This window comes from Prunus dulcis, chromosome 2, assembly GCF_902201215.1.
Source record: "Prunus dulcis chromosome 2, ALMONDv2, whole genome shotgun sequence".
NCBI classification, from domain to species: Eukaryota; Viridiplantae; Streptophyta; class Magnoliopsida; order Rosales; family Rosaceae; genus Prunus; species Prunus dulcis.
The window spans coordinates 25,639,463-25,665,221 of NC_047651.1; the positions used below are offsets into that span (position 1 = coordinate 25,639,463).

Consider the following 25,759-nt stretch of genomic DNA (forward strand, 5'->3'; position numbering starts at 1 on the left):
AACATGCACGTTTTTGGCCACATGCATATATGACATTCCAATGTAGTCAAGGTCTAAATTAGGTTTCTCGGCCAACCTATTTCTCTAATGTTGCTTTTATTATTAGTTCATATATATGTATATATTATGGGAAAGAATAGGTCCCACATAAATATCTTATGTTTTGTGGTTTTTCTAGCATGTTTTGTTGAAGTTAAATATCTTTATTTATATGTTGCCTAGTTAAAATGCTAAAAGTTATGGGAAGTAGAGTTTGAGATTTATATCAGATAAAATGGCAGCAGAGTTCTAGATTTAACAAAAATTCAGTTTTTCATCAGACCTTTTAGAAATCTTATATTTTCTTAAGCCACCTTGGGTACCCAGTTACAGAAACAGGTTGCCTTCGGATATGACGATGTCCACGGACATCCAGTTTGCCTTCAGTTTTGTCAGTGCACTTGACATTTGCCTCACGAGTTTCAGGGACGTCCGGACCGTGAGAGCCAGGAATGCAGATCAGGCTGACTACGGTCCCCTGAATCCTACCAGTTTACGGCTCGGGTTGACTTTGTGTCACCGAGACCTGCCAGGAGAATTGACGGATATCAGGAATTGACGGAATTAAAGAGGTACACCTAGGTGGTAGTTTTAAATTGATTACAGTGCTTTTATGCGAGTTTTATTGATCTTGAATATGATTTGCATATACGTATATAAATATGTGAATACATTGATTTCAGTACGAATATAATGAAGAGGAAAATTCAGTTTTTGCATAACTGTTTTTACAGTGGGGTTAATATGTTCATATGCTATTTTCTAGACTTTTATTTTTTGTCCACTCACATTTTTGAATGTTTTGGGCCTCCAGGCTGTAGACGTGCACAGGAGTCCACCACCGGGCCATTTTTCCGTCTTCTGCGCCTTTCTTTCGATATAGAAGCTTTGTTTTGTAAAAGGATTAACTCATCTATAAACTCTTAGTAATTGCTCTGATATGTTGCCCTAGATTGAGAACTGAACTGTTGGAATGTATATTTAAGTACTGGCAGTAGGTTGTATAAATATATATGCTTGTTTTGACATGTGTAATTTTGGAATTGAACAAATTACAGGAGAGACTCTGCCGAATTTTCGGTAGGAGTCAAGGCTAAATTGAAAATAAGTTGTAATTAGAAGGGCAAATAGGTCATTTGTGCCCTACATTCGCCAAGTGTAGGACACGCACAGAGTCTGACTCGAATTCCAAAGCGGAATTTAGATCGGGTCCTGTCAATGCATGTATGACATTCCAATGTAGTCAAGGTCTAAATTAGGTTTCTCGGACAACCTATTTCTCTAATGTTGCTTTTATTATTAGTTCATATGATATTGAATATTCATTTTATATATATATATATATATATATATTATGGGAAAGAATAGGTCCCACATAATATGTCGCGAGGTTATTGTGATAAAAAACCAAACAAGCAACAAGGAACATGGAGTGGTTTTGTTTTTTTAGTTGAGGTTCACATAACATATGTAAAGTGGATATATCTAAATATAATTAAGCTTATAAAAAATTGTCATCTAATAGGCAGTCCCATGATCCCATTCCATCATTTAGGTTATTTATGTCAAATTAATATTATAATTCTTCGCGTCTGCTTGCTTAATACATATTACATAATGCCTCTGTCTAGTTCTATCACTAATTTACTAAAAAAAACCAAATTTAAGAACAGCCCGGAAATCTCGGACAAACATCTCTCTCTGTCTCTGTATCTCAGGTAAATCTTATTATAAAAAAAAATATATAAATTAAAAAAATTAAAAAAAAAAAAAGAAGGAAGAAGGAAGAGATAAACCAAAGAAAACAAAGAATTTCATAAATATAGATGTACACCATTTCAAGGACGCACGTAGTACAGCATCCTAAAAATTGAACACAGATATTGCAAATTAAGTAACCAAATTTAAGTTTAAAAGTACAGATAGAAAGAAGAGGCAGAGTCGGGAGTTGAGGCCGGGCGAGAAACTAAACGAAGAGTATTGATGAGACCATCAAAACGGGCGCTACGCCACCGCCGCGGTGGTGGCGGTAAGAGGTGCTCTGTCATCATCGAAAGCGCTGCTCTATATGCCTCTAACAGTTCTGCAACCACGCCTACCCTTATCATTCTCTTCAGATTCCTTTCCTCCTCCACACACCAATTCAAAGCAGAGAAAGGAGAGCTTGGCGTTGGTAGGTGGCTAGCTTGATAGAATTTACAAGACACTCTTCCCCTTCAAAGCGTTCTGCCTTGTTATATACGTACCTTTTCGTTGTTGTAACGTGTAGCCCCCATTGAATTCAAAATTCACGCTACATAATATATAATATAAGCAAGCTATGTCGCTAAGCTAGCCGGTGGCCTTTTTTTCAACTTTCTTTCTGGTATGTTCTATGATTACTCTTTGATTTTATGATAGAAATTACTATATGGGGAAGTTGATTAACTTGTTCAGCCCAACGGAACGGACTGTCACTGTGTGTGGGGTTTGGTCAGCTTACGCGTAAATAGTCATGATTAAAGTTGTTCAGCCCAACGTTTTGTTCGCCTTGTTATAAGACTTTTGTTTTCTTCTGTGTAATCAAGTCTTCAAACTTTTTTGTTGGATCACGTGGCAACAACCCCTTCGACGATTTTGGGTGGATCGGCGTCGGCGATATACAAGTGGCTTGAAAGTTAAAAAGTCTCTTGTACATGCTATATTTTATGCTTGGCATGAAATCAGCAGGACAAAATGCCATGTGATCTGCTTTATCTACATGTTTGTTTGCAGTAAAGTGGTAGAGAAAATTATGTGTGTTGTCAAGCAGGTGTGCAATGCAAGTTGCAACCCACCCACAAATAGTTGGTACGTAACAGTGTATGGATGGAATATGATTGACTATTATCAAGCTGACCCCTGAAAATCAAACCAAAGAGATAACTAACTTGTCAAATCTTACCAAATAATACGAATTTAAAGAGAAAGACTGGCTGGGTATATAATATTAGACCAGCACCCAGTTTCTTTTGACTAATTATAATAGGAAATAGATGACAACAGACAATTCTCTTTAATTAACGTACCCCTCAAGTTAATTTTTTAGAAAATTAGATACAAATTCAAAAGTAGTAGGGTTTATTAGGAATAACCCTCGAGAAAGCCTCTCTCGGGATCAGGGTAACGAGTAGGATCTAGTGAAGACTTTCTTCCATGCTTTCAATTTTAAGCTTAGAGAGCGAACCCTGATCAGAGCTAAAGAAGAGTTTGCGTATCTTGAAGCTGATGAAATTGGAGGAGAGCTTGAGTCTGAGGGAGACTGCGATTCTAATTCTAAGGCAATGTCGTTGTCTTGGGGGTTCCAAAAACAGGCGTCCTTTCTCTTGCTCCTCACGGTTGCAAGCACATCGTATTTGTTGCATATTCCCCACACTGTCACCTTTTGTTGGTCGTAATCCACCTTCACCGAGTATATCCCTGTACATACGCATAAATATCATTTAGATATCTTGAGATTGATTAATAATTTCAAACTGACTTCCAATTCAAGTTTCAACCAGTCAGTTGAGTAAAAAACGAAAAGGTATTTTGCTGCTGCTTAATTCCCCAACTGTTATTGGACCAACCCAGACTGTAAGATAATGTACATGCACACACAGGCCCACAAAAGTTAATTGTCTACTTGCGGGCTGCATTTTTGTGAAGCGCCTGCGATCGGGCCTAGTCAAACTACCTAGCCAGAAGAACGAAGAAACGATTGCTGCTACAAAGTGTTACATAGAAGAAAGATACATGAAAATTACTCGTTTACCTTTGAGATGGGAGAGGGTCTTCTTGACTTTCTTCTCACATCCATGAGAATATAGAGGAACCATCATCTCCACATACTGCGCCTCTACATTTTTGCAAGCCTTAGCCAGAACAATTTGCATATCGGCCATGTTTAATCTAACCCTAATTGAACAACATCCAAATATGCATGCAATTAAGATGGCTGTCGTTCTTGCTTGGCGGCTTTAGATGTTCTGTTGTTGTATTGCATGGCTTTATATATATTGTATGGTTTAATATATTTTGTAGACATTGCAGAAGAAAGTCGACTGAGCTAAGTAATCCGGAATTCCCTTACAAAAGAAGGCTAAGTATTATCCTCTAACATATCCATGGATATGGATGGCGGCTTTTTCAGTTGATTTGAGAAAGGATTAGTATTATGTCATATCCTAATTAAAGATACTTTGATTAGAGAAATCATGGTTTGTAAATTGCAAAGATGCATGTCGTGTGGATCACGAGTGAGATGAGTGGAAGGATGTGTCAGCAGCGCTGGCTTTATATTGTTGGATATTGTATGTATTCTCCCTTCCCTTTCATATGCATTGGACTTGTAGTTTCAGATTATGACTCCCATCCCATGTGGGCTGTTTCTGTTTTCCTTAACAAACAAGTTTGGCTTTCTAACGTTGGAACTTGGAACACTTTACTAGTTACTTAGCTTTGTCGTAACTTTAAATATAGAATATTATATACAAACTATGCGATCGTAATTCCATTGTGGTTGTCATCATTATATATAATGTCTGGGGTTTCTAGTTTCTACATATATATATATATATATATATATATAATGCGCATTACGTAGTCAGGGCATCATGTCATCATTTTGCGCTCTCATTGGTGATGCCGCCATGCACATGCATGCATGCATCATTTTAAATAAACCTGTTATTAAATTCATGCTAATTAAGGTTAATTAAGAACAAAAACGATCAAATAAATCTAGAACTATCTCTCAAGTAACTAGAATGCAGCAGACTAGACCATTGATGCGTTGAGAATAATCAAGAAACCAGATGTTTATGCTTTATTTCGGGTTTAAAAAAAGTAGGTGCTTTAATTTTGTCTTCCTTTTCTCTACATTGATGCTTTTATATCATCTCTGATCACTTCTTCTAACACTTTTGTTTTTAAGTAGTGTAATCATACAAAAGAAAAGAAAAAACAAAGAGTAAAGATGGCTTTTCTCTCTAACACTTTGGCCTCTGCTTACCCGACCTCACATTGTCTTCCCACTTTTGAGAAACAATTTGACATTGGCCATGACGGGTGTACCTGTTTTGTATATACGACAAAATAAGACAAATAGACAGCTCACCACCCATGCCACGTTACAGTTTTGGATAGTGGGTCCCAGCGGCCATGTTTGTGCTTGGCTTATTGATTCAGACAGATGACTCGGATTTCAAATACATTTGGACCCCACCATGTGAAACCCACACCAGCTCTGACTTCTCTCAGGGAATCTCGGGCGGCCCCAATCAGATTTTGTATCCTGTCCATTTATCCATCTATCTATATGACGTGTGACATAACACAAACCTAAACTTTGGGTTTGATTAATTACCTTTTTTTGGGGGGTAATCAAAGGAGGAGTTTCAATTTCCTGCCCATCAGGTTTGACTAAGTTTCATTAATTAGTGGATATATAAAAAGATTAGATCATCATAGATTACTTTTAAACAAAAAAATAGAGATTGTGTTTGTTTGATGCGACATTTAGCCTCCAACCAAAAATTCACTGGTGAGATTGACTGAATGTTCATGAACACCCTTTCTTCGTCGTCCCAATCCAATTCTTTTCGTACCCTCATGTTATTGCCTTATGGAATGTGATTCAACAGTATTATATGTGGACGTGGATCAACTTCGACTTTTTTTTATAAAAAAATAATCATATTTTTCACATAGAGCGGATGAAAAGCTTCTAACTAGGTCGAGCCTTCTTCTCCTCTGTTAGTAATTAATCTGAAGGGCTAGAATATATTTACCACCAAGGAAACAAGAACATTCGACGTACCAAAAATAATATATTGGTGGATCATCTCGAGTTATTAATTATGACTAGAATATTATATGTCATTAATCGATTCAAATTGGATGAATATTCCACTACTTGACACCATCCACCCAATTACTTGTCTAAAATTCTGGTCACGAGTGGAAGAACTCGCTACAAAAGAATGTATAAAAGAAAAGAAAAACATTTTTTATTTATAAATATAAATAATATACTACACAAAAGTAACATAACAACATTTTAATAACTTGTTATTATGAAATATTTGATTGATCATCAAAGTTGGAAGTTGGTGAGTCATGAAATGCAACATGCATTTGGATTCTCATCACTGAACAGCTGAGGAGGTGGGATTCTCTCAATCACATACAGCGGCTGATAATAGTACTGCATCATTCTTTTCATACTTTCCTCATCCATACCACTATTTACGTAACTGCCGCTCATCTCCTCCACCACCTTGTTTTCCTCACCACCTTTCTCCTCCTCCTTGTTTTTACTTTCTTCTCCACCATCACCACCGCCCTCTTCTTTCTTTGCCTCTTCTGCAGGTTTTTCCTCTGCATTTTCTTCTTTCTTTTCTTCTGATGGTTTTGCTTCTTCTGCTGCCTTGTCATCACCTTCCTTGTTCTCTTCTTTCTTCTCGGGTTCAGGCTCCGGTTGTGGGACGATTCGGGCTTGCTTCTTGGTTCGTCTGTACACATAATCTACTAGCTTGTCGCCGTCCATGGTTCCTGTCACCATCACCTTCCCGCTATTGTGATCAGTCACAGCACTTTGCACTCCTGCCATTAATTAATCAAGTTGTTTAAATTAACCTCAACTAAATTGTATATCTAATGAGTTGTTTAATTGGATAGGCCCCAATTCTTGGAAACATAAAAACAGTTTTGTCCCTAAGCCATACTTATTTACAGCTCTACTGATGAATCTGAGAACATCTAGCTCTATCGGGACACGTCAGTTAGGGCCCAAAATTTGGTTGGTTATATGCTTAGTTGTAAAGATCAACGTGGCTACAAGAAAGCAGGGCAGGCAGACTCATAACATAATGCACCCTTTTCTGAAGTTCCTTTGCCACCAACTTTAATTTGCTATTTCTGAGACTGCTCAGTCACAATCAAATTTATCTCATCTTGCTCCTGAATCTGCTAATATGTTGACAGTAATTATTATGACATCATTATTAAGGCATAATGTGATAGGACATTTCCAACTACATGAAGAGTAAATTAGGTCCTTAACGTGACTAATTAGGTTTAAATTAAGTTGAGTACATGAATTGTAAATACCTCTGAGTTTGAGTATCTTTTTCTTAAGTTGCTCTGCGCAGGCCTCACAGTGCATGTTAACTTGGAGCTCCACAGTTACTAGTCCACTAACCTGAAGCAGTAAGAAGAATTCAGAAACCGCAAGTTATTACTGGCTCAGTGTTTCAACATACTTAATTTCAGTTTGTTTAATGTTTCTGATTAATTAAGGTTCTGCGCATGGACCTGTGAAGCAACAACTTCCGGCATGGGTTCACCCTCAGCAGCTGGTAATGGGGACAAGACTTTTGCTTTTCTCTTGGTTTTCTTCATGATTTTGTTGCACACTGCTTGAGGCTCCACTATTCCCTTTATGGTCACTTCATTTTTAAGCATATCTATCACAACCCCCTCCACGCCTGCATTCTCAAAAGAAACAGCGTTAGCAAAAATGCACACCAAATTACAGACATGCAAATGAAAGCGAGAGGGAGAGAAAGGAAAGACCTCTAAGTCGCATGATGGACCTCTCAATCTTCTTCGCGCATCCCACACAATGCAAGTCTACAAATAGCACAAAAGGAGATGGGGGTTTTGGCTCTTCCTTCTCCTCTGCCTTCTGTTCTTTCTTCTCCTCTGTTTTCTGCTCTGCTTTCTCCTCTGGCTTAGCCTCTGCCTGAGCTTGTTCCTATCCAACGAAAACCAAGAAGAGCAAGCAATAAGCATTACAGCAAATGCATGGAATGGAATGAATGTTTCATAAGTAATTAAAGAAACAGGAAACATGCAAATACACACTAATTACCTGCTTAGCCTCTTCACCCATTTGTTATCTCACTGAATAAATTGAGTATCAAAATATATGATTTATCTGAAATTGCACAGATAAATTTAAGAGATAATGATAAAAAAGAGAAGGGGAGAGGGCTAACACATGAAGAAGGGGCCTATTTTATATGCAGGGGAGGGGAGTGAGAGTATAATGGATGGATGGAGATGGACGGTTGGGTTATTAGAATATAAAGTGACTGTGTTATTCAAGAGCACATGCAGTGCCACTAAATTATACAAAGAACCTGTTAATATAATAATGTTTCTTTCTGAATTCTTTTTCCAATCTCCAAGACTGAGGAGGTACAAAAAGAGGGAGATAACAGTGGAGCAGAGTTGGCAGATTTATAGAGAGAAGGGGAGGTGAATTAGATAGATTATGGATAAATAAATAGATTATTTGATGAAAAAGGATAATACATGCATCACCCACCGAGTGGTGGATTTTTCATGACTAGGCGGTGAAGTGTCAGACATCTGTAGCATCTGATGTGTACAACCTGGATACCTTGCTCCTGAAGGAACTTATTCTAGAAACCCTGTTGTGGTAAACCATCCATCATCGCTCTATGATCTTCTAGTCTTTTGCCACGTCAGTGATCATCATCATTTTATGTGATGATCACGCCTTAGTTACTTGAGGTGATAAAAAAAGTAAATATACTTTTGATCTGGGTTTTTGCTGTTCTGCATGTTTTCATACTGTACTTAGATAATGATGACCAACTTTCTTGGTGGTCCAGGTTAAATTAGCCATTAATTGTAGGTTTTGTGCCTTCCCTGGACTCTAAAAGAATTTAATAAAGTTGCACGTAGAATTTACCATATTCCAATTTCCATGAATCATATATAACTCTCTTGAGTTGGGATGGAAGAAGCGTGGGGATGTGAAATTTGCATCCCAAGTTTTGCGAGTATATAAAAATCCAGGAGAAAGTAAAGTTGATCTCACATGGGTTGCTTCCTCCACTCCACATCACAAAGCTTAAGTCTCCCTTTTATCTTTCTGTTGCTGTTTTCACAGGTTATTGAAAAAGCTCTCTCTCTCTCTCTCTCTCTTGGTGATTAATTAATTAGTTCCCACTTTAATTTCCTCACCAAAAGAGTGATGGTCTTTCTTTCACCATGCAGGTGCAGCTTACCTTTACCCATTTGCAGCAAATACATATAGGAGAGGAGGAGATTAAAATTTGTAAGTTTGGTGCAAATATTTATCCATTTTGGTTCATATGTCTCCTTGTGTCAAATCAAAGCCAACCATGCTTTTGAAACTAAAGCTGAAAACTGATCGTCCTCCTTTGTTTGGTTTGTTTCCCAAGAGCCAAAGTTAATGCAGAAACTTTTTGAACAAAAAGATTTCTTCTTTCGTACCAATTCAGAAAGAGGGGGCCCAACTTACCATGGTGGTTACACGTGGGAGTGAGTCAGCAAAGGGACACCAACAGAAGCCCTAAGTTGAGAAGTTTGGTGAATGATCACAACCACTCAATTTGAAGGACCAACCAAATTTCACCAACCAACAACGTATCTTGTGCGGCCTCATGCTTAACTAAGGTTTAGCCAAAAAGATTATAATCAAGCCAGGGTGCGCTCCATGCAATGCATTGCATTGGTTGGGATGGGCGGTTAGAAGAATCTTGATGATTACTTAGCCTGGTTAGTAAAGTAATCATAATCAACCACCCAATTATTTTTGGATTTGTTTGTTGCTAGTACTAAATACACATGATCTTCTGAATCATTTGATGATCCCGCAAACATATAAATATTACAGCATTATTCAATATTCAATATTCCCGCAAACATATAAAGATTTCTCCAATTAAACAGAAAACTAGTCGTATCATTAAGAAAGAAAAGAAGAAAAGAAGTATTAAGGCATTGAGTTTCACCTAAAGAGGCCGAAAGATAATCCAAGAATGGCTAGGCAATAGTTTATGTTATGAAGCAAGCATAGCATCATCATGGACTTTGCAATACTTTGTTAAGCCTGACCCATCTTTGTCTATCGGGTACATCCATATGGGCCCAAATATGAGGAAATGAAACATTCACTTTTAAATTACTCTTCTAGTAAACTTCCACCTGAAAATTCCATTTTATTTTACCTTTTTTTAATTTATTTATTTGTGCAAACAAGGTCTAACCCAATGAAAATGAATATTGATTTGCAGATTAATAGTCTCAAGTTTAACTCCCATGACACTCCAGTAGTGTGCGTGCGAAAAAACCCCTCTCTTTGTAGTTTAGATTATTACTTGTGTTAAAAAAGAAAAATTATTTATCCGTACCCAAGTGAATCATTGAACAAGAACGAATTCTTTACTTGTTTGAAACAATACATTCTCTTACACTACTTTATCAGCTTGACACTGCTTAGTACAATATAGCAGCACGCAACCAAACCATTAAGTTTTTCCAAAACGCTCCACACCAGTTGCTCTAAAATTTTACTGTTTAACTGCATGTTGGCGGCTCTCCAAATAAATCTCCACCAAGGCAACATGTAATGCTACCCAATTGGAAGGACATCCTCATCAAGAAAGAAGTAAGGGGAGTGTGGAGAATGAACTGAACCCACTTCCTCATTTCTAATTCCAATGCTAAACATCACTCCAGGTATCAATTCTTGATAGAAGGCAAAGTCTTCACCTGCCATGAGTTTCTCGCACACCTTCACATTTTCAGGACCAAGCGTAAGTTCTCCAACCTCTTCACATGCAAATGCAAGCTTTCATCATTGAAAACAGCAGGTAATGGTGGGAATTCTTCATCTCTCATGTCGATATATGCATTACATCGATGCACCACTGCCTGTCTCTCAATAACCTGCAAGCAATCCCAATGTTTAAGGCATCACCAACTTTATGAAAATGAACCAGCTACTTCACTCACTTCTATCTTTGTTCTCTTGAAACAAGCTAACAGCCTACCTACTCAGCTACGACATAACATCGGGCATGATTTTCGAGTAAAGATAATAGGGTGGTGATGACAATGTTGTAGTAATTTATCTATTAAGTGTAATGAGAAATGGTTAGCGAATGGCGTGTACCTCTTTCAACCGCCTCCTGAGTTTCCACAAGCCTTCAGTTGTAAGACTCCTCAATGTGCCCCCAAATTCAACATGTGATGGAATTACATTGGATGCACTCCCACCTCTAACATAAGTAACGGACAGAAAACCTTCAGCACTCCCACCCAGTAGTTTGTTAAGCGTGCCTGACCACCTTTGTCTATGGGATCAATCCAGATCGGCCCAAACGAGGAAATTGCCTTATTTATTTTTGAATTTTTTAAGGAATTTTTTACATTTGTATGTCTTTAGTTTGAAAGTTGAGAGATTTTTCTATCTTTTTTGAAAAAGCTTAGGCTTTTTCAAAAAGTGAAATTTTTTTTATAGCTAAAACCTAAATTTACTTTTAAAATTACTCTCTTGTTGACTTTCAACCTGAAAATTTTCATTTTCCTTAACCTTTTTAGTTTATTTATAAACAAGTGAATCATTGAACAAAACGAATTCTTTACTTGTTTGAAACAAATTTACATTCTCATTCACTACTTTATCAGCTTGACACTGCTTAGCACAATATAGCAGCATGCAACCAAACCACCAAGTTTCTGTGGAACGCTCCACACCAATTGCTCTGAAATTTTACTGCTTAACCGAATGTTGGTGGCTATCCAAATAAATCTCCGCCAAGGCAGCATGTAATGCTGCCCCAATTGGAAGGACATCCTAATCAAGAAAGAAGTAAGGGGAGTGTGGTGGAAAGTGAACTGAACCCACTTCCTCATTTCTAATTCAGAAAACTAGCATTATGTCGAAGTGGAGGTTTTTATGTTTTTGTTCCTTCTATGTGCGCAATCCTCGCATATCCGAAAAGGCTGAAAATTAATGAACGTGATGAAACAATGTGGGAGAGAAGAGGAGAAGGGACAGGAAGATGAAGGCTTTCAAACCTAGATTTAACAGAGTCGGCATATAAGTTCTTTCAGAGGTGTCAAGCAACTGTCTCTTCACCCATTGTTCCAGTTGACAAACAATAGAAGTGGGAATGAAATTAAGGCCACAAAGTTACATGAAGGTTTTTCTTCTACAGAAAATAAAGGGACTTACTTGGCTATGAAGGGGATAAACTTCCCTTGAGATGAGCTGTTGCAATGACAAAATTGCAAATGAGGCAGCAACTATTGGGTCGGCAGTAAGATGGGGTTCTGCAGCATGCATCCCGACCATTTTGGCTTCAAAAAAGCAAAGAGCAGCTAAGAGTGGCCCTGAAATGGATGCTATAGTTCTGGTCGGTATTTCAAAATCAACGTGCATCCCAAATATCGCTTCAGCTTCACCAAGGGCACCTCCTTTTATTATCTTAGATGCGCCAACACCTCCCTCCTCGGCGGGTTGAAAAAGAAGTCTCACTGTTCCCTTCAACACCATATGAAAGAGAAGTTTAACGCAAGGGTTTTGCTTTGCTTTTTCTTGGAAGAAAAGAAAAAGTACTAGGTGCTAGTTTGTTAAGCATGACCAAAGAATTTCGGCAATTAAACAGAAAACTATTCGCATCCTGAAGAGAATATCCAAGAATGGCTGGGTTGGGAAACAGTGTATATTCTGAAGCATAGCATCATAATGACTGTATAGTTTGTTAAGCGTGCCTGCTCACCTTTGTCCATGGGATCAATCCATATCGGCCCAAATGAGGAAATGAAACATTCACATTTAAGGGTACTCTCTTGTTGACTTTCAACCTGAAAATTTTCATTTTCCTTAACCTTTTTTGTTCATTTATAAACAAGTGAATCATTGAACAAAACGAATTCTTCACTTGTTTGAAACAAATTTACATTCTCATTCACTACTTCATCAGCTTGACACTGCTTAGTACAATATAGCAGCATGCAACCAAACCACCAAGTTTCTGCAGAACGCTCCACACCAATTGCTCTGAAATTTTACTGTTTAACCGAATGTTGGTGGCTATCCAAATAAATCTCCGCCAAGGCAGCATGTAATGCTGCCCCAATTGGAAGGACATCCTCATCAAGAAAGAAGTAAGGGGAGTGTGGAAAGTGAACTGAACCCACTTCCTCATTTCTAATTCCAATGCTAAACATCACTCCAGGTATCACTTCCTGATAGAAGGCAAAGTCTTCACCTGCCATGAGTTTCTCGCATGCCATCACATTCTCAGGACCAAGCATAAGTTCTCCAACCCTCTTCACATGCAGATGCAAGCTTTCATCATTGAAAACAGCAGGTAATGGTGGGAATTCTTCATCTTTCATGTCGACATATGCATTACATCTGTGCACCACTGCCTGGCTCTCAATAACCTGCAAGCAATTCCAGTTTTTAAGGCATCACCAACTTTATAAATATGAACCAGCTACTTCACTCACTTCTATCTTTGTTCTCTTGAAACAAGCTAACAGCCTACCTACTCAGCTATGACATAACATCGGGCATGATTTTCGAGTAAAGATAATAGGGTGGTGATGGCAATGATGTAGTAATTTATCTATTAAGTGTAATGAGAAATGGTTAGCGAATGGCGTGTACCTCTTTCAACCGCCTCCTGAGTTTCCACAAGCCTTCAGTTGTAAGACTCCTCAATGTGCCCCCAAATTCAACATGTGATGGAATTACATTGGATGCACTCCCACCTCTAACATAAGTAACGGACAGAACCTTCAGCAGAAAACTAGCTATTAGCATTAAGCTGAAGTGCAGGTTTTTATGTCTTTGTTCCTTCTATATGCATAATTCTTGCATACCAAAACAGGCTGAAAATTGAACATGATGAAACAACGTGGGAGAGAAGAGTTAACCGAACAGAGAGAAGAGGATAAAGGACAGGAAAGATAAACAGAATCTTATATAGAAAAATAAATGCTAAACATAAACAGATGAAGGCTCTGAAACCTACATTTAATAGAGTCATCATATAAGTTCTTTCAGATATGTCGAGCAACTGTCTCTTCACCAATTGTTCAAGTTGACAAACAACAGAAATTGGAATGAAATTAAAGTAACATGAAAAGATTTTTCTTTTCTTCTTTAGAAAAAGGAGGGGGGGGGGGGGCGCGGTGTTTTGGGGGGAGGCCGCTTACTTGGCTATGGAGGGGATCAACTTCTCTTGAGATGAGTTGTTGCAATGCCAAAATTGCAAATGAGGCAGCAAGTATTGGGTCGGCAGTAAGATGGGGTTCTGCAGCATGCCCGCCTATCCCGACCATTTTGGCTTCAAAAAAGCAAACAGCAGCTAAGTGTGGCCCTGAAATGGATGCTATAGTTCCGGTAGGTATTCCATAAGCAACGTGCATCCCAAATATTGCTTCAGCTTCACCAAGCGCACCTCCTTTTATCATCTCAGATGCGCCGGCACCTCCCTCCTCCGCAGGTTGAAAAATAAGTCTCACTGTTCCCTTCAACACCATATGAAAGAGAAGTTTTACGCAAATTTTTCTTGCCTTGAAAGGGTTTTGCTTTGCTTTTTCTTGGGAAGAAGCTGAACCAGTTATTCTATTCTATCAGTATTATATATTGATGTTTTTCCTTGCTGAATCCACAGAAAAATTGAAACTTGTGCTCAGACTGCACAACAAAAAACTTAACTGACCTTAAGTTTGTCTTTCCGTTGATTAAGCAACTTAGCAGCGCCAAGAAGCATGGTCGTGTGAGCATCATGACCACAACCGTGCATTTTACCATCAACCTTACTCTTGTGCTCCCACTCTACAAGCTCCTAAAAATCCCCACCCCGCAAGCCATCAATTACTACTCTTATAAAATTCACACAAAAACAAAAAACAAAAACGAAAAAAGAAATTTGCTCAAAATTACAGAACAAAAAATAAAAAGAAGTTGGGGTTTACTTGCAATGAGAGGGCGTCCATGTCAGCTCGAAGTGCAACAACAGGGCTCGAACCAGAGCCAATTTGGGCAACAATACCAGTTTTGGCAATTGGGTATGTGTAAGTGATGCCAAGTTGGTCCAATTCTCTGCGTAGAAGAGCACTGGTGTTGTACTCTTCGAATCTGAGTTCTGGGTTTTCATGGATTTGCCTTCTTATGGAGACCAACCACTGTTTATCTTGCTGGGCTGCGCTTAGAATCTCTTTTGCATAGTTGGTATTATGATCCTCCTCATGAGTGCCATGGACGGGACAAAGAGAAGCAAGTGAGAGCAGTAAAACGAGCAGAAAATTGGCGATCGAACAAGAATCCATTTTGTTGTTGGTATGATCGAAATTGCGAAGAAAACCAATAACTGATATGGGTCGGAAAGAGGACAAGAGTAGCTGTTGACTTGACTGTAAGAGAAGGGTAGAATTATAAAGTGAATATTCTTCCACTTGTAAAGCTCGTTGCTTTTACTTTGGCGATGGTAGCAAAACACTCTCCGCTTTACTTTTCAAAAGCTCGTTGCTTTTACTTTGGCGATGGTAGCAAAACACTCTCCGCTTTACTTTTCAAAAGACGTAATTTCGTAAACGCTTTTGCTTAAGTTCGTTTTTCGCTCTTTTGACCCAAAAAGAGTTTTTTTTTTTTCACTCTCATTAGACTGGTGTTGTTAATTGCATAAAGGGCAACCAACAATACAGGAAAAAAAAAAAAAAACCGAACAATTTCAAATAAATCCGTGCAGCTTAACTAAAGTTCATAATTTTATTTATGGAAGAAAAATACCCTCAAAATTGTTAGCTGCTGTACATAAACACACGAGAACTCGGTCTGAGTTATACTAAAATAAGCACGTAAAAAATAAATATCAACAGACCTAACAATTCTATGATCTATCCTGTGAGCCTCACAAAACAGCCCCCTCAAAAATGGGGCTCAGGCCATACGCACGGTCAAAGGGCTTCCAGCAGCTTCAAAACTTATGAAATCTCCATAAGCTAGCAACATTATGAACAAGAAAGCAACCACAACAACTACCCTAAACAGAAAGGCAAATGACCACATAGAATGACCAGCAGGAGAGGCCTGCAAGATCGCATTAGGGACCCTTTCGCCTGTCAGAATGCTGCCCTCTGGGGTGAAGTTTGGTCTTGTGGACATGGTTTCTTTTTTTGGTGGATCAGTAGCAGCATCAACAGCATCACTAACAGCAGCATCAACAACATCACTAACAGCTGCATCAATAGCTTTCTCTTCAGTATCTCTTATCTCCTGCAAACAGCGTTAAAAGGATTACCAATCCCTGAACAAATCTCATCAGACTTTGACATTATTTGGGCTTCACAAACTTCTCACCTCCACAGCCATTGGTTTTGTTTCTTGGTCTTCTGGTCTACAGTTCCAATCTTTAGATAAATTGCAGCAGTGGAGTACTTCAAATTTACGCTGAAGCCGTAGTCTTCTTGGTGCATCACCCTGTCTCGCAAAGTTCTCGGTGCTAGTTGGATTTTGTGTTTCGCGAGTCCGAAGCCTGATTCCAGTCCCAGCGTCTCCAGTAAGAACTACATTTGAAAGCATTCTGTTAATAACATTCATCTAGTAAAGCACGTATCTCCGAAACTAAAAAATGTTCATATCAGAAAATACTTACAACAATCTATTTGAGTTGACTCATTCTGCACTGGACCCCTTCTGTCAATATTCCCCTCAGACTGAACAGGATTTTGAAACTCTGTCTCGCACTGTATGAAATGAGATCAATGGAAATTTAATTTTCTAGATACAACTATTTAAAAGCACATGACACCGAAATCAACTATTTTAGTATAAAAGACGATTTTGATTAAAAATTAAGTAGCATGAAAGTTTCCACTCACTGGTACTGCCACAAATGCATCTACATCACTGTGCTCCCCTGAACTATTAAAAATTGAGCTCAAGAATTCAGAAATATCTGCATCTTGATCATTGGTGCCGTATTGAATCTTCACCCCCTGATGACCGTTGTTGAAGTTATTGCTGCCACAGTAATAAAGCTCCGTTTGCATCTGCGAGTGCAGTGGGGAAAAAAGTGGCTGTTGCGGGGGATCATAAAACATGTCTAATCCCTCCAGCGGCACATTCAGTTGATCTTCTGCATGATAACCATTATAGGTGTTGCTAGGGCACTCAATAGGTTGTAGAGTGTCTGGTTCCATCCCATTTGAACAATCAGCAATGGTACATTCTACTTTAGTCGGCTTTTCATCTAGCCTCTCAAATGATGGTGATGTTGGACCCAGTGCATGATCAGACTGCGTGTCTTGAGGAGAAGATATGGCAGCAGTAGAGGATGAAAATGTAGGTTCAACTTCAGCAAAGTTTGAATCTTCGATAGTCTCATCTTGTTTTTTAAACAGACGACAAAGAACAAAGGGATTCTGCATAATACAACATGGAAATTAGCAACAAACACGGTCATCTGATTTAATACTTGAAATTTTAGTCATTTTAAATTACAGGCCAGTGATATGTGCATATGTGTTTTGGATATCTACAAAAGTGCAATATACAACCACACATGCAAACAATTAAAGAACTTTCTTGAAAAAACTGTAATTACTTCCATGCAAAGAGACTCAAATAAAGATTGAGATTTTCGAATTGCTTCTTAATACTTCATAATTGGGGTTCGCTAATCACTAACAAATGTACATGTTTTGTCTATAGATGACCTTATTTGTTCTTTTTTGGTTGCCTCATTCCAGTATTTTATTGGCAGGCTCCATCAATTATGATATGACATCCAAACCATCAAACAATTCCTCCCTTCATCGCCTGAATCACCAATTCCTCCCTTACTAAATTATACAATTTACACTTAACACTAACGATTTTGGAAACAAAATACGGTCATAGAAACAAAATAAATAAAGAGTAAAACAATTACTGGAGAAGCCAAGATCAATTAAATGTCATAAACAAAATGATCAGAAAACTTAGAAGCAAAACAGGAGTTGAAGAAAAATCCAACCTGGCCAGGATTAGTGCCATCAAGCTCCTTTTGTGTTGTGCGGTATTCGTGCATAACCCAATTGGTCCTCTTACCCTTAGGAGCACGACCAGTATGGAAGACCAGGGTCTTTTTCATTCCAATCAAGATTGATGCTGACTTGATTTGACGATCCTTGCCAGTGGCCTTCCAGTACCCTTTACCTGTAGCCCTGTTCAACCTGTGCCCATTTGGGTACTTTCTGTCCTGTGGACAGAAGAAGAACCACTCTGGATCCGTTGTCTGTATCACTGATAAATCTGCAGCACAACATAAACTTAAAATTGAGCGAAAAAATTCCAAATTTAAGATCCAAAGATAGATGATTGGTGAGAAAATCAAGTAGTTGCTACCAAAAGTTTATAAATTCACCCAAGTTTCAAAAATTAAACAAAATCCCTGCCTAATTACAAGTGAAGGGAAAGTGAATCGTGAATATAACAACTAAATAAGACATAAATGGATCGTTTTCTACTATAAGGCTTTAATCATAAGGGAAGTCTAACCATTTTTTACTACATTCAATCAAAACCCATAAACAGAAAAAGTAATGAGAGAGAGAAAATACCAGGCAAATCCCAGGGCTCGCATTTGCAAACATCAATTTCACGAATAACAGTGACTTGCTTATGATTGCCATTGATTTTGGAGCGCAAATAATAATCAATAAGCTCCTCATCCGTAGGCCTAAATCTGAACCCTAGTGGCAGAGTATTCGTAGAGAGCACTGCCATATCCACCACCAACATTCACAAAGACTGGAGAGACAGAGATAGAGAGAGGGAGAGAGAAACAGTAGAAAAGCAAGTTTTTTTCAAGGAACCCAAAAGAGAACCCTAGGAATCGGAAGGATTCTTGAAGTTGAATTGAAGAATTGGTTTTTAAAAGGGATTAGATGTGGCCCATACTTTTTCATTCACCAGAGAGAAAGTAAAGAAAGTTGGGAGACTCTGTGGAAAGAGAGAACAGAGAGAGTTGGTCCTTCAGTCTTCGTTTTATATCTAGCAAGCAGACTACCAACCCGCGTTTAAATTCCACGTACTTACCGCGTCCCACAAAGAGTAGGGGTATTTTAATGCCATCATTTTATTCGTAATTTCGGGAATGCCATCGTTCCCATAGAATCAAAGGTCCTACAGGATAACGCGTGTGGGTAGAAGCGGTAGTTTTCAAGTGACAGTAGGGGTATAATGGAAAATTCAGGAAGCGTTGCGACGAAGGTAATGAGGACGGGTTGTGCATGCAAGCCAATCCTATACGGACACGTAATAGAAGTGGGCTTACCTGGTAGCCTGGTCCCGCTTGTTTCATTATTTTATGAAATTGCTAAGAACATTACACCCTCCTATATATTATCGTTATTATTTTCATAATATTATTTTTGTATTTTTGCAATTTGAAATGTTCTTATCAAAAGAAAAAAACAATTTGAATGTGGTGGCCTGAGAAAGGAGAAAGGGACTGATTGTGATAGGATCAACGAGTATGACACAGTGATAGGTAAACTGAAACTTTAGCACCAAGGAAAAGAAAAGAACATTAATATACAAGATTTGTCTAATAAATGATGTAGTGGAGAGGTTTTTTAATTAACAAAACCAATAGTAATATACATAGTTCTTGTAGAATGTGTGAAAATAACATTTTGAGTATGTTTATTCTTTTTCGGGTATTGCTCTTATTATTTACTCTAAAATGATATGTTATCTTATTGTAAATCTAGATTTTATATTTTAAATAAGAATTTACTTAATTGAAATTCACGTTTTTAACATAACACATTAGACTGTTGTGTGATAATTATTTTTCTTATTTTCCAAATGTAATATTTGGATTGTTGGTGGCGTTCTCCTCGAGTCGGGTTTTTTTTGTTTTGTTCATATTTTCGAAAATTTTAGATATTTAACTATAATTGCCAAAATAATGTTGTTTTTGTGTGTGTGTTTTTTTTGGGGTGATTTAAAACGATGTGGTTTTTTAATCACAAACAATGAGAACAAAATGTATAACAAGGGGATCCTATTTTCCCTCACTACTAAAAGAAAAATAGTTTGGTAGCAACGAAGTGACCATAGTGATGGCTAGCTAGCATCATGCATGGAAATATGGAGTTTAAAATTAATAATAGTGATCTTAAAAATAAAAAATTATAGTGATGTGCCTTGATTTTATTGATGATAAAGACGCCATTGGCATTCATTTATGTGTGTCACAGAAAATATAATTATCACGAAAGAAAAAGAGAACAAATTCCACGATATTTACAATGAAATAAAATTTGGGAAGGTTGTGGGAAACCCAGAAAAAATAAAATAAAAAAAGACCTAAGACTTGGGATATTCATATTCTGTATACGAAAAAGAGAAAAAGCTTCGAATATTTAGTTATGCTGTTGATATGTTAAATTAGTGTGGTCTTTTTTTACTTTATACTTTTCAAAAGATTACAATTTATTAATCCAACATTTTATAATTAGGATTCTAAATGATTCAAGAGTTTTTGCTTAATTTTTCATTTATATATAGTATCATGAATTCATCTTTTCATCCTATCATGGGTAATAGTGTGAACACAAAGAAAAGTGACTTGAAAAAAGAATCTTTTTCATTCTGCAGTGTTGCATTGCATTAATGCAATTTGAATGGATGTGGAAAGTGATTTCAAATTTGAGGAGGAGACAGCAAGTAGTAGGACCTTTATCCTTAATCTAATCTTAAACTCTTTTTACATATATACCATGTTAATATGTTATGTTAGAAAGCCAAAAAGGTTTTTGAATCATCCTTATCATTAAACTAACAAAGAGAGAGGTCATCTTCCACTTATTACATCTTTTTGCAAACTTTGTGCCTTTGTTTTTTTATAGTTTGATGCATCATACAAGAAGAACAAAAAAGAGAAACTTGTTCACATTAGGCTTGGCAGAAGAACACAATTAACTGTTTATTGTGTTCTCTAATCATTGCATTTAAAACTTCCGGCATGCTCCTTTGTTAATCACAAGTAATGGGTTTCTGAATCACAGTCGAAACAAGGATGTTATTTTCAAAATATCTGAATTAATGGACAGAGTCAAAAGATCTGGTGGTTTTTTTGCATATTCTAGTATCATAATATTGAGGGAACCAAACCAGAAGATAAAAGTCTGTCACAAACTATTGTTGCTGTCATAATATGTCAACGTGCTGCAGAATAGCGAAATCAGTTGCGATATGATTGTATTAACATTGATGCTGAATGCACCGTAAGTACAAAAACCCTCTAATTTGGTACATCTCATCTCACCATGCTACAAATAGTGGGGGATCGCTGCAAGCCTACGCATATGCACTGCTATGCAACTCTCTAGACACATATGCAAATGCACAGCTACACAAATCTTTGTTTGTTACTCTTAGCTTCCTTTTTCACATCAATGGCCAACAATGGAAGGCAATATAGAACCGAGTGTAATGCAGATGCTAGTTCAATTTATCAATTGCAGATCAAAGGGCCAGTTCTAGTGTGTTTGCTGGAGCTACTTGTATATGGAAGATTAAGAAGGTTCAAACACGGGCACAGGAAGAAATGAGGGAACCCCGATCGACGGTCTTTTTACTCTCTCTCTGGCTTTACGATCGAAGTTCTTTTTACTCTCTTTGCTGAAGAAAACTGGTTTTACATCCATTCTCCACGATCTGGCAGCCACTGACCTTTTCCAGTTTGCAGGTTTTGGGTTCTTTATGTACAAGTCTTAAACCAAAGCTCCGCTGCACCTGAGGTTGATCAGGGAATCATCTGAGAGCATGGCATTCTTATTGGTGAGAACACCACTGTGAGTCGTGCATGATCGGAAAGAGAGTAGTCTTCAGGCCACGTTCCTTTCTCCACTTCAGGAGGGAAGAGAACCGCATTTTTGACACTGAAACCAATTGTTTGTTCTTGATTTCCCTTGGAACCACTATCACAGTCATTACCACTTTCATCTCTCTGCTCTGATCCCGTAGGATTCCAAATTCGTTGCTGCAATGCCAATAGTAGTAACATAAACATTACAAAATGTAACGAAGAAACTGTCTAATGGTGTCAAAATAGATTTAAATTGCTGAATTGTTAGAACCAAATCGCAGAAGAACCCACATAGGTGAACAAACTAAGCCCACTGGCACCAGGAAGCAAAAGCCTTTTCCTACATATAAGCTTAAACTCCCCGCACTGCTAATGGTGGTGCTTAAAGTCTACATGCAATTTTACAAGTATCTTGGTGGTGTATAGAAGAGTAATTGTAATGAGAAATAGTTGGTGAAGATAATTTACCTGAAATTCTGCGTAATCAAGAATACCATTTCCATCTATGTCTGCTTGGACCCACAAGTCTTTGGTCTCTTCAAGGCTAAGTCCATGGCAATGACCAGTCATATTAAGCTGCATAATATAACAAGAACCAGTTGGCATATTTACTAACAGGCAGAGATTCTGTTCAGAACAAGAGTGAAAAGAGAGAGAGAAAAAAAAAAAATCTTTGTTTCAATTGATATCACACCTGTCGAAGTGCTTCACAGAAACCTGAATAGGTAATGTAATCACCAGGATTATCAGCCTTCAAAAAGGCAAAGGCATCATCTTCTGTCAGGGAAGCTTTTCGTAGTAGATACTGAAAATGCGAAAATTCTCTCCCATCAGAGACCGAAAGAAAGGTCGGTTTAAAGGAACACAACATTTGAAAGTATATAACTTCATGCAACTACATCTGAGAAAGGTCTTCCGGCAATGCAACTAAAAAAAGTGTAATATGTATTGCTGACCTTGAACATGCCAAATACCGCCTCACTCCAACTTGTTTTTAGTAATTTGCGGTAACTATTAGGATTGAGAAGCCATATAAAATCAACGCCACATATGTTTCCCCTGTGGTTTCGGTGGCTAACCCACTGTATGAAAAACATGAAAGACATGAGTTACAGGCATATGGAAACGAAACTATTGGTGTAAAGTTGAAGATATTGACCTTGTGTGCATCTGCATCGGTGTAATGATGAGCAGTATCATAAGAAGATACAAATCCCTGGGACCTAAGAAACTTGTAAACATGTCCACGTTTGCTTCCATTCCAGTCACTGAAGCAAGAATAGATTGCAACAAAAGGTTACAAATGAATATAATTTGAAAAGTGGGAAAAAATCTCAGAAATAATAAGGCATTAGAAATACCCGCAGAGTATGATGGGCATGGGATTAAGCTTGTTCTCTTTTTGATAAGACTCTACGTATTGTAAGATTCTGTAGACCTGTGATTAGAAAAAGACAGGATGTTGTCAGAGGATAATACCATTAGGTTACTAATAGGTAATAACTAACAAAATGTTTATGCAATAGAGAATGAAGTTACCTGATGCAATCGAACTATACACAAACTTGAGTCATGAGGAAATAACAAGTGGGTGTTCACGATGAGGATATCCTGCCTAATATCATTGTTTCGAAACTGTGAAATTGGGGTAGCTAATTCCACATGTAACAACTGAGCAACACGATCACCGCAATCATTGAATAGAATCTCCTGATAGTTTACAACTCTAAAGTAGTCCTTATGCACCGCAGTCAGCAAACCTGTACACCAGCAGAAACCCTTATGAATCATGATGTATAATGTGTCTGTGCTTCAAATTCAAGTTATAAACAGTTATTTAGGACTGACATAAGAAGGAAATTCTGACAAAGCTTAAATGGCTACTGGAGAACACAAGAGTCAGCTTAAGGATCACCCTGAATCAGAAGTTATATGTTGTAGTCAATTCTCTGTCTAACTAAATCAAAGGTGGTACTTTCATACCCCCATCTCTTCATTTGACAGATTTCTCAGAAACTTTTCCCTTTTTCATTTTCTGGGCGGGGACCAAGATCAATAAAAATAGGATGAACAGTTTCCTTAATACCCCCAATTAAAAAACAGATTTTCTTTATATTCACAATGAAGAAGACAGTACCATCGCCACGGTTGTTGGTCCGTGCTAGCTGAAAGTTGACATAACCAGCATCACCAAGTCGCTTCTCATAAATATTCACTAGCTCTTCATTTCCTACCCAGAACTCCTGTGCCAATCCGTGCACCAAAGACAGAGATAATAAGCACCATACTAGCATTACGCCATCACAAAATGAATCCTAATCCGTTAGTAAGTTTAAAATGAAAACCTGAAGACAAATGATGGAAGATCTCTCCGCCAACAAACAATCCAATATCCTTTGATTCCTGGCCAGCCAATACGCTCTGTAATCACTTTCTCGACAATTGGGGTCCTGAATTTATAACAAATGAACAAAAAGAATTGAAAATGAGAATACCCATTATAAAAATTGATTGCAAAACATAAGCAAGAGGAGACTTTTTATCATGGCATAAAATAAATGAAGAATCTGGCTTGAGGCCAAATTAAGATTACCCATCAGAAATTATGGACTATAAAATCAAAAAGGAGAAGCTTTTCATTATATATACTTACATATATGAATAATGAACAATGGTTTAGGCAAAATCAACAATACCCATTAACAAATGATAGAACACAGCATCAAATATCGAAGCTTTACAATGAAACTCAAAAATGAAACCTTTACGATTGATGCGAAATGAACAAGAATGAATAGCATACGTACGTCATGGTTGAGGCGCTTGTAGATTGGAGCCAGGATGTTGAAAGTGGTGCACGTAATGCAAGGCTGTTGATGGTGGCCGTCTCTTTTGGAAGATGCAATTGCGTAGCTTCCAATTCGTGATACCCTGCTCTTCATTTTAGTCATGCTGTCTTGTCTGCTCCTCACCAATAAGCACCCACCTTTCAACTAAAATATAATATATAATATTTGCACACAACAATATCACCAGCACCCAGAATATTAAAATGCAAAACAGTTCGCCTGCCTGGTGAAAACAAAACAATAATACAATGGGCTCTGATAGCCGAATGATGATGGTCTGGTCGTCCAATGCAACAGAAAAACTGCTTTTTCTAAGAAGGATTCTGACCCGATTGCATTCGAAAGAGAAAGGAGAAAAGAAAATATTGGGGACGACGTTGATTTTGGGGAGAAAAGGGAAAGTTAACAGAAATACCGGTAGTGGAGAGTGATCCTCGACCTCTCAAAGAGAAGAATACGAAGAAAGACCACCGCCACAACCACCTTCTTCAACTTGTTGTGGGTTGTGGGTTGTGTTGTGAAAGGCCAACCTCATTTTTGTTGTCTTTATCAAAACGGCAGTTATGTAGAACGTGTTTTGAATAATATTTAGAGTTTTACATGGCCGTGGCCATAACTCTCTCCTCTCTTCTCTATGTATAGAAGTTGCAATTTGCAAATGGGGCAAATGGCAAATTTCCTAGGGCACCCCAAAAATACTAATCTTGCGCGCATTATTCGCGTTTTGCAATTTGAGTCTTCTTCCCCAAGACTTGCCAAAGGTTCCTTCTTTGCCTATAAGCAACGCGGCCTCTTCTGCCTCTTGCGCTCTTTTTCACGTTTCAAGTTTCTTTCTTCATCGTTGCCCCCAAAAAAAATTCACTTCTTTATTTTAAAATAAGTTCCTTTTCTTATTGTAAATTTTGCGACTGCCTTTTTTAATCACCCTTATTATTATTAAAACAGGGAGAATAAAAGGTCGAATATCTCGGTAATTACGGAGGCAAGGCAAGGTTGACACAATAGGGAGGTCCACATAATTTTCATCCTCTCCCTCAGCCGAGAGTTGGAAAAGGGTGTTGATGAGGAGGAGGAGGAGGAGGAAAACTTTTGGATATGGATTCAGGATTTGTATTGGCTAATTATTAATACAAAACAGTGCTTGTTGCCATGAGCGCATAAATGATTAGGATTGTTAATCCGACTCATTACAGACATCGTTTATTA

At 37.9% G+C, this 25,759-nt stretch overlaps 5 protein-coding genes, 1 long non-coding RNA gene and 1 pseudogene across 6 annotated transcripts; 1 reads left to right on the forward strand and 6 right to left on the reverse strand.

Annotated features, from left to right (window-relative positions):
* Window positions 1-2,883: 2,883 nt before the first annotated feature.
* LOC117617172 (heavy metal-associated isoprenylated plant protein 36) lies at window positions 2,884-4,176 on the reverse strand. Its single transcript, XM_034346453.1, has 2 exons — window positions 3,812-4,176; window positions 2,884-3,477 (listed from the first exon to the last, which is right to left on the reverse strand). Exons 1-2 carry the CDS (start codon window positions 3,939-3,941, stop codon window positions 3,176-3,178), a joined length of 432 nt encoding a protein of 143 aa, XP_034202344.1. The 5' UTR covers window positions 3,942-4,176; the 3' UTR covers window positions 2,884-3,175.
* A 1,847-nt stretch (window positions 4,177-6,023) lies between these two features.
* Window positions 6,024-8,260, reverse strand: LOC117619313 (heavy metal-associated isoprenylated plant protein 9). Its single transcript, XM_034349234.1, has 5 exons — window positions 7,913-8,260; window positions 7,615-7,795; window positions 7,354-7,526; window positions 7,150-7,240; window positions 6,024-6,642 (listed from the first exon to the last, which is right to left on the reverse strand). Exons 1-5 carry the CDS (start codon window positions 7,931-7,933, stop codon window positions 6,155-6,157), a joined length of 954 nt encoding a protein of 317 aa, XP_034205125.1. The 5' UTR covers window positions 7,934-8,260; the 3' UTR covers window positions 6,024-6,154.
* Window positions 8,261-8,888: 628 nt separating this feature from the next.
* On the forward strand, window positions 8,889-9,731 carry LOC117619316. The gene is made up of 3 exons (XR_004584553.1): window positions 8,889-8,962; window positions 9,070-9,130; window positions 9,258-9,731. It is a non-coding gene; the product is annotated as an uncharacterized LOC117619316 (long non-coding RNA).
* A 507-nt stretch (window positions 9,732-10,238) lies between these two features.
* Window positions 10,239-12,379, reverse strand: LOC117618469 (annotated as a pseudogene).
* Window positions 12,380-12,654: 275 nt separating this feature from the next.
* Window positions 12,655-15,344, reverse strand: LOC117619315 (IAA-amino acid hydrolase ILR1-like 5). Its single transcript, XM_034349236.1, has 5 exons — window positions 14,818-15,344; window positions 14,562-14,687; window positions 14,053-14,367; window positions 13,502-13,630; window positions 12,655-13,275 (listed from the first exon to the last, which is right to left on the reverse strand). The coding sequence occupies exons 1-5, from the start codon at window positions 15,169-15,171 to the stop codon at window positions 12,895-12,897; spliced, it is 1,305 nt and encodes a 434-aa protein (XP_034205127.1). The 5' UTR covers window positions 15,172-15,344; the 3' UTR covers window positions 12,655-12,894.
* A 247-nt stretch (window positions 15,345-15,591) lies between these two features.
* LOC117619314 (NAC domain-containing protein 91) lies at window positions 15,592-18,869 on the reverse strand. The gene is made up of 6 exons (XM_034349235.1): window positions 18,445-18,869; window positions 17,859-18,136; window positions 16,723-17,265; window positions 16,497-16,587; window positions 16,202-16,407; window positions 15,592-16,117 (listed from the first exon to the last, which is right to left on the reverse strand). Exons 1-6 carry the CDS (start codon window positions 18,623-18,625, stop codon window positions 15,782-15,784), a joined length of 1,635 nt encoding a protein of 544 aa, XP_034205126.1. The 5' UTR covers window positions 18,626-18,869; the 3' UTR covers window positions 15,592-15,781.
* Window positions 18,870-21,069: 2,200 nt separating this feature from the next.
* Window positions 21,070-25,391, reverse strand: LOC117619748 (uncharacterized calcium-binding protein At1g02270). Its single transcript, XM_034349773.1, has 11 exons — window positions 24,969-25,391; window positions 24,512-24,697; window positions 24,050-24,154; window positions 23,842-23,947; window positions 23,244-23,464; window positions 23,066-23,142; window positions 22,864-22,972; window positions 22,661-22,786; window positions 22,399-22,509; window positions 22,173-22,280; window positions 21,070-21,878 (listed from the first exon to the last, which is right to left on the reverse strand). The coding sequence occupies exons 2-11, from the start codon at window positions 24,653-24,655 to the stop codon at window positions 21,642-21,644; spliced, it is 1,344 nt and encodes a 447-aa protein (XP_034205664.1). The 5' UTR covers window positions 24,656-24,697; window positions 24,969-25,391; the 3' UTR covers window positions 21,070-21,641.
* Window positions 25,392-25,759: the final 368 nt, after the last annotated feature.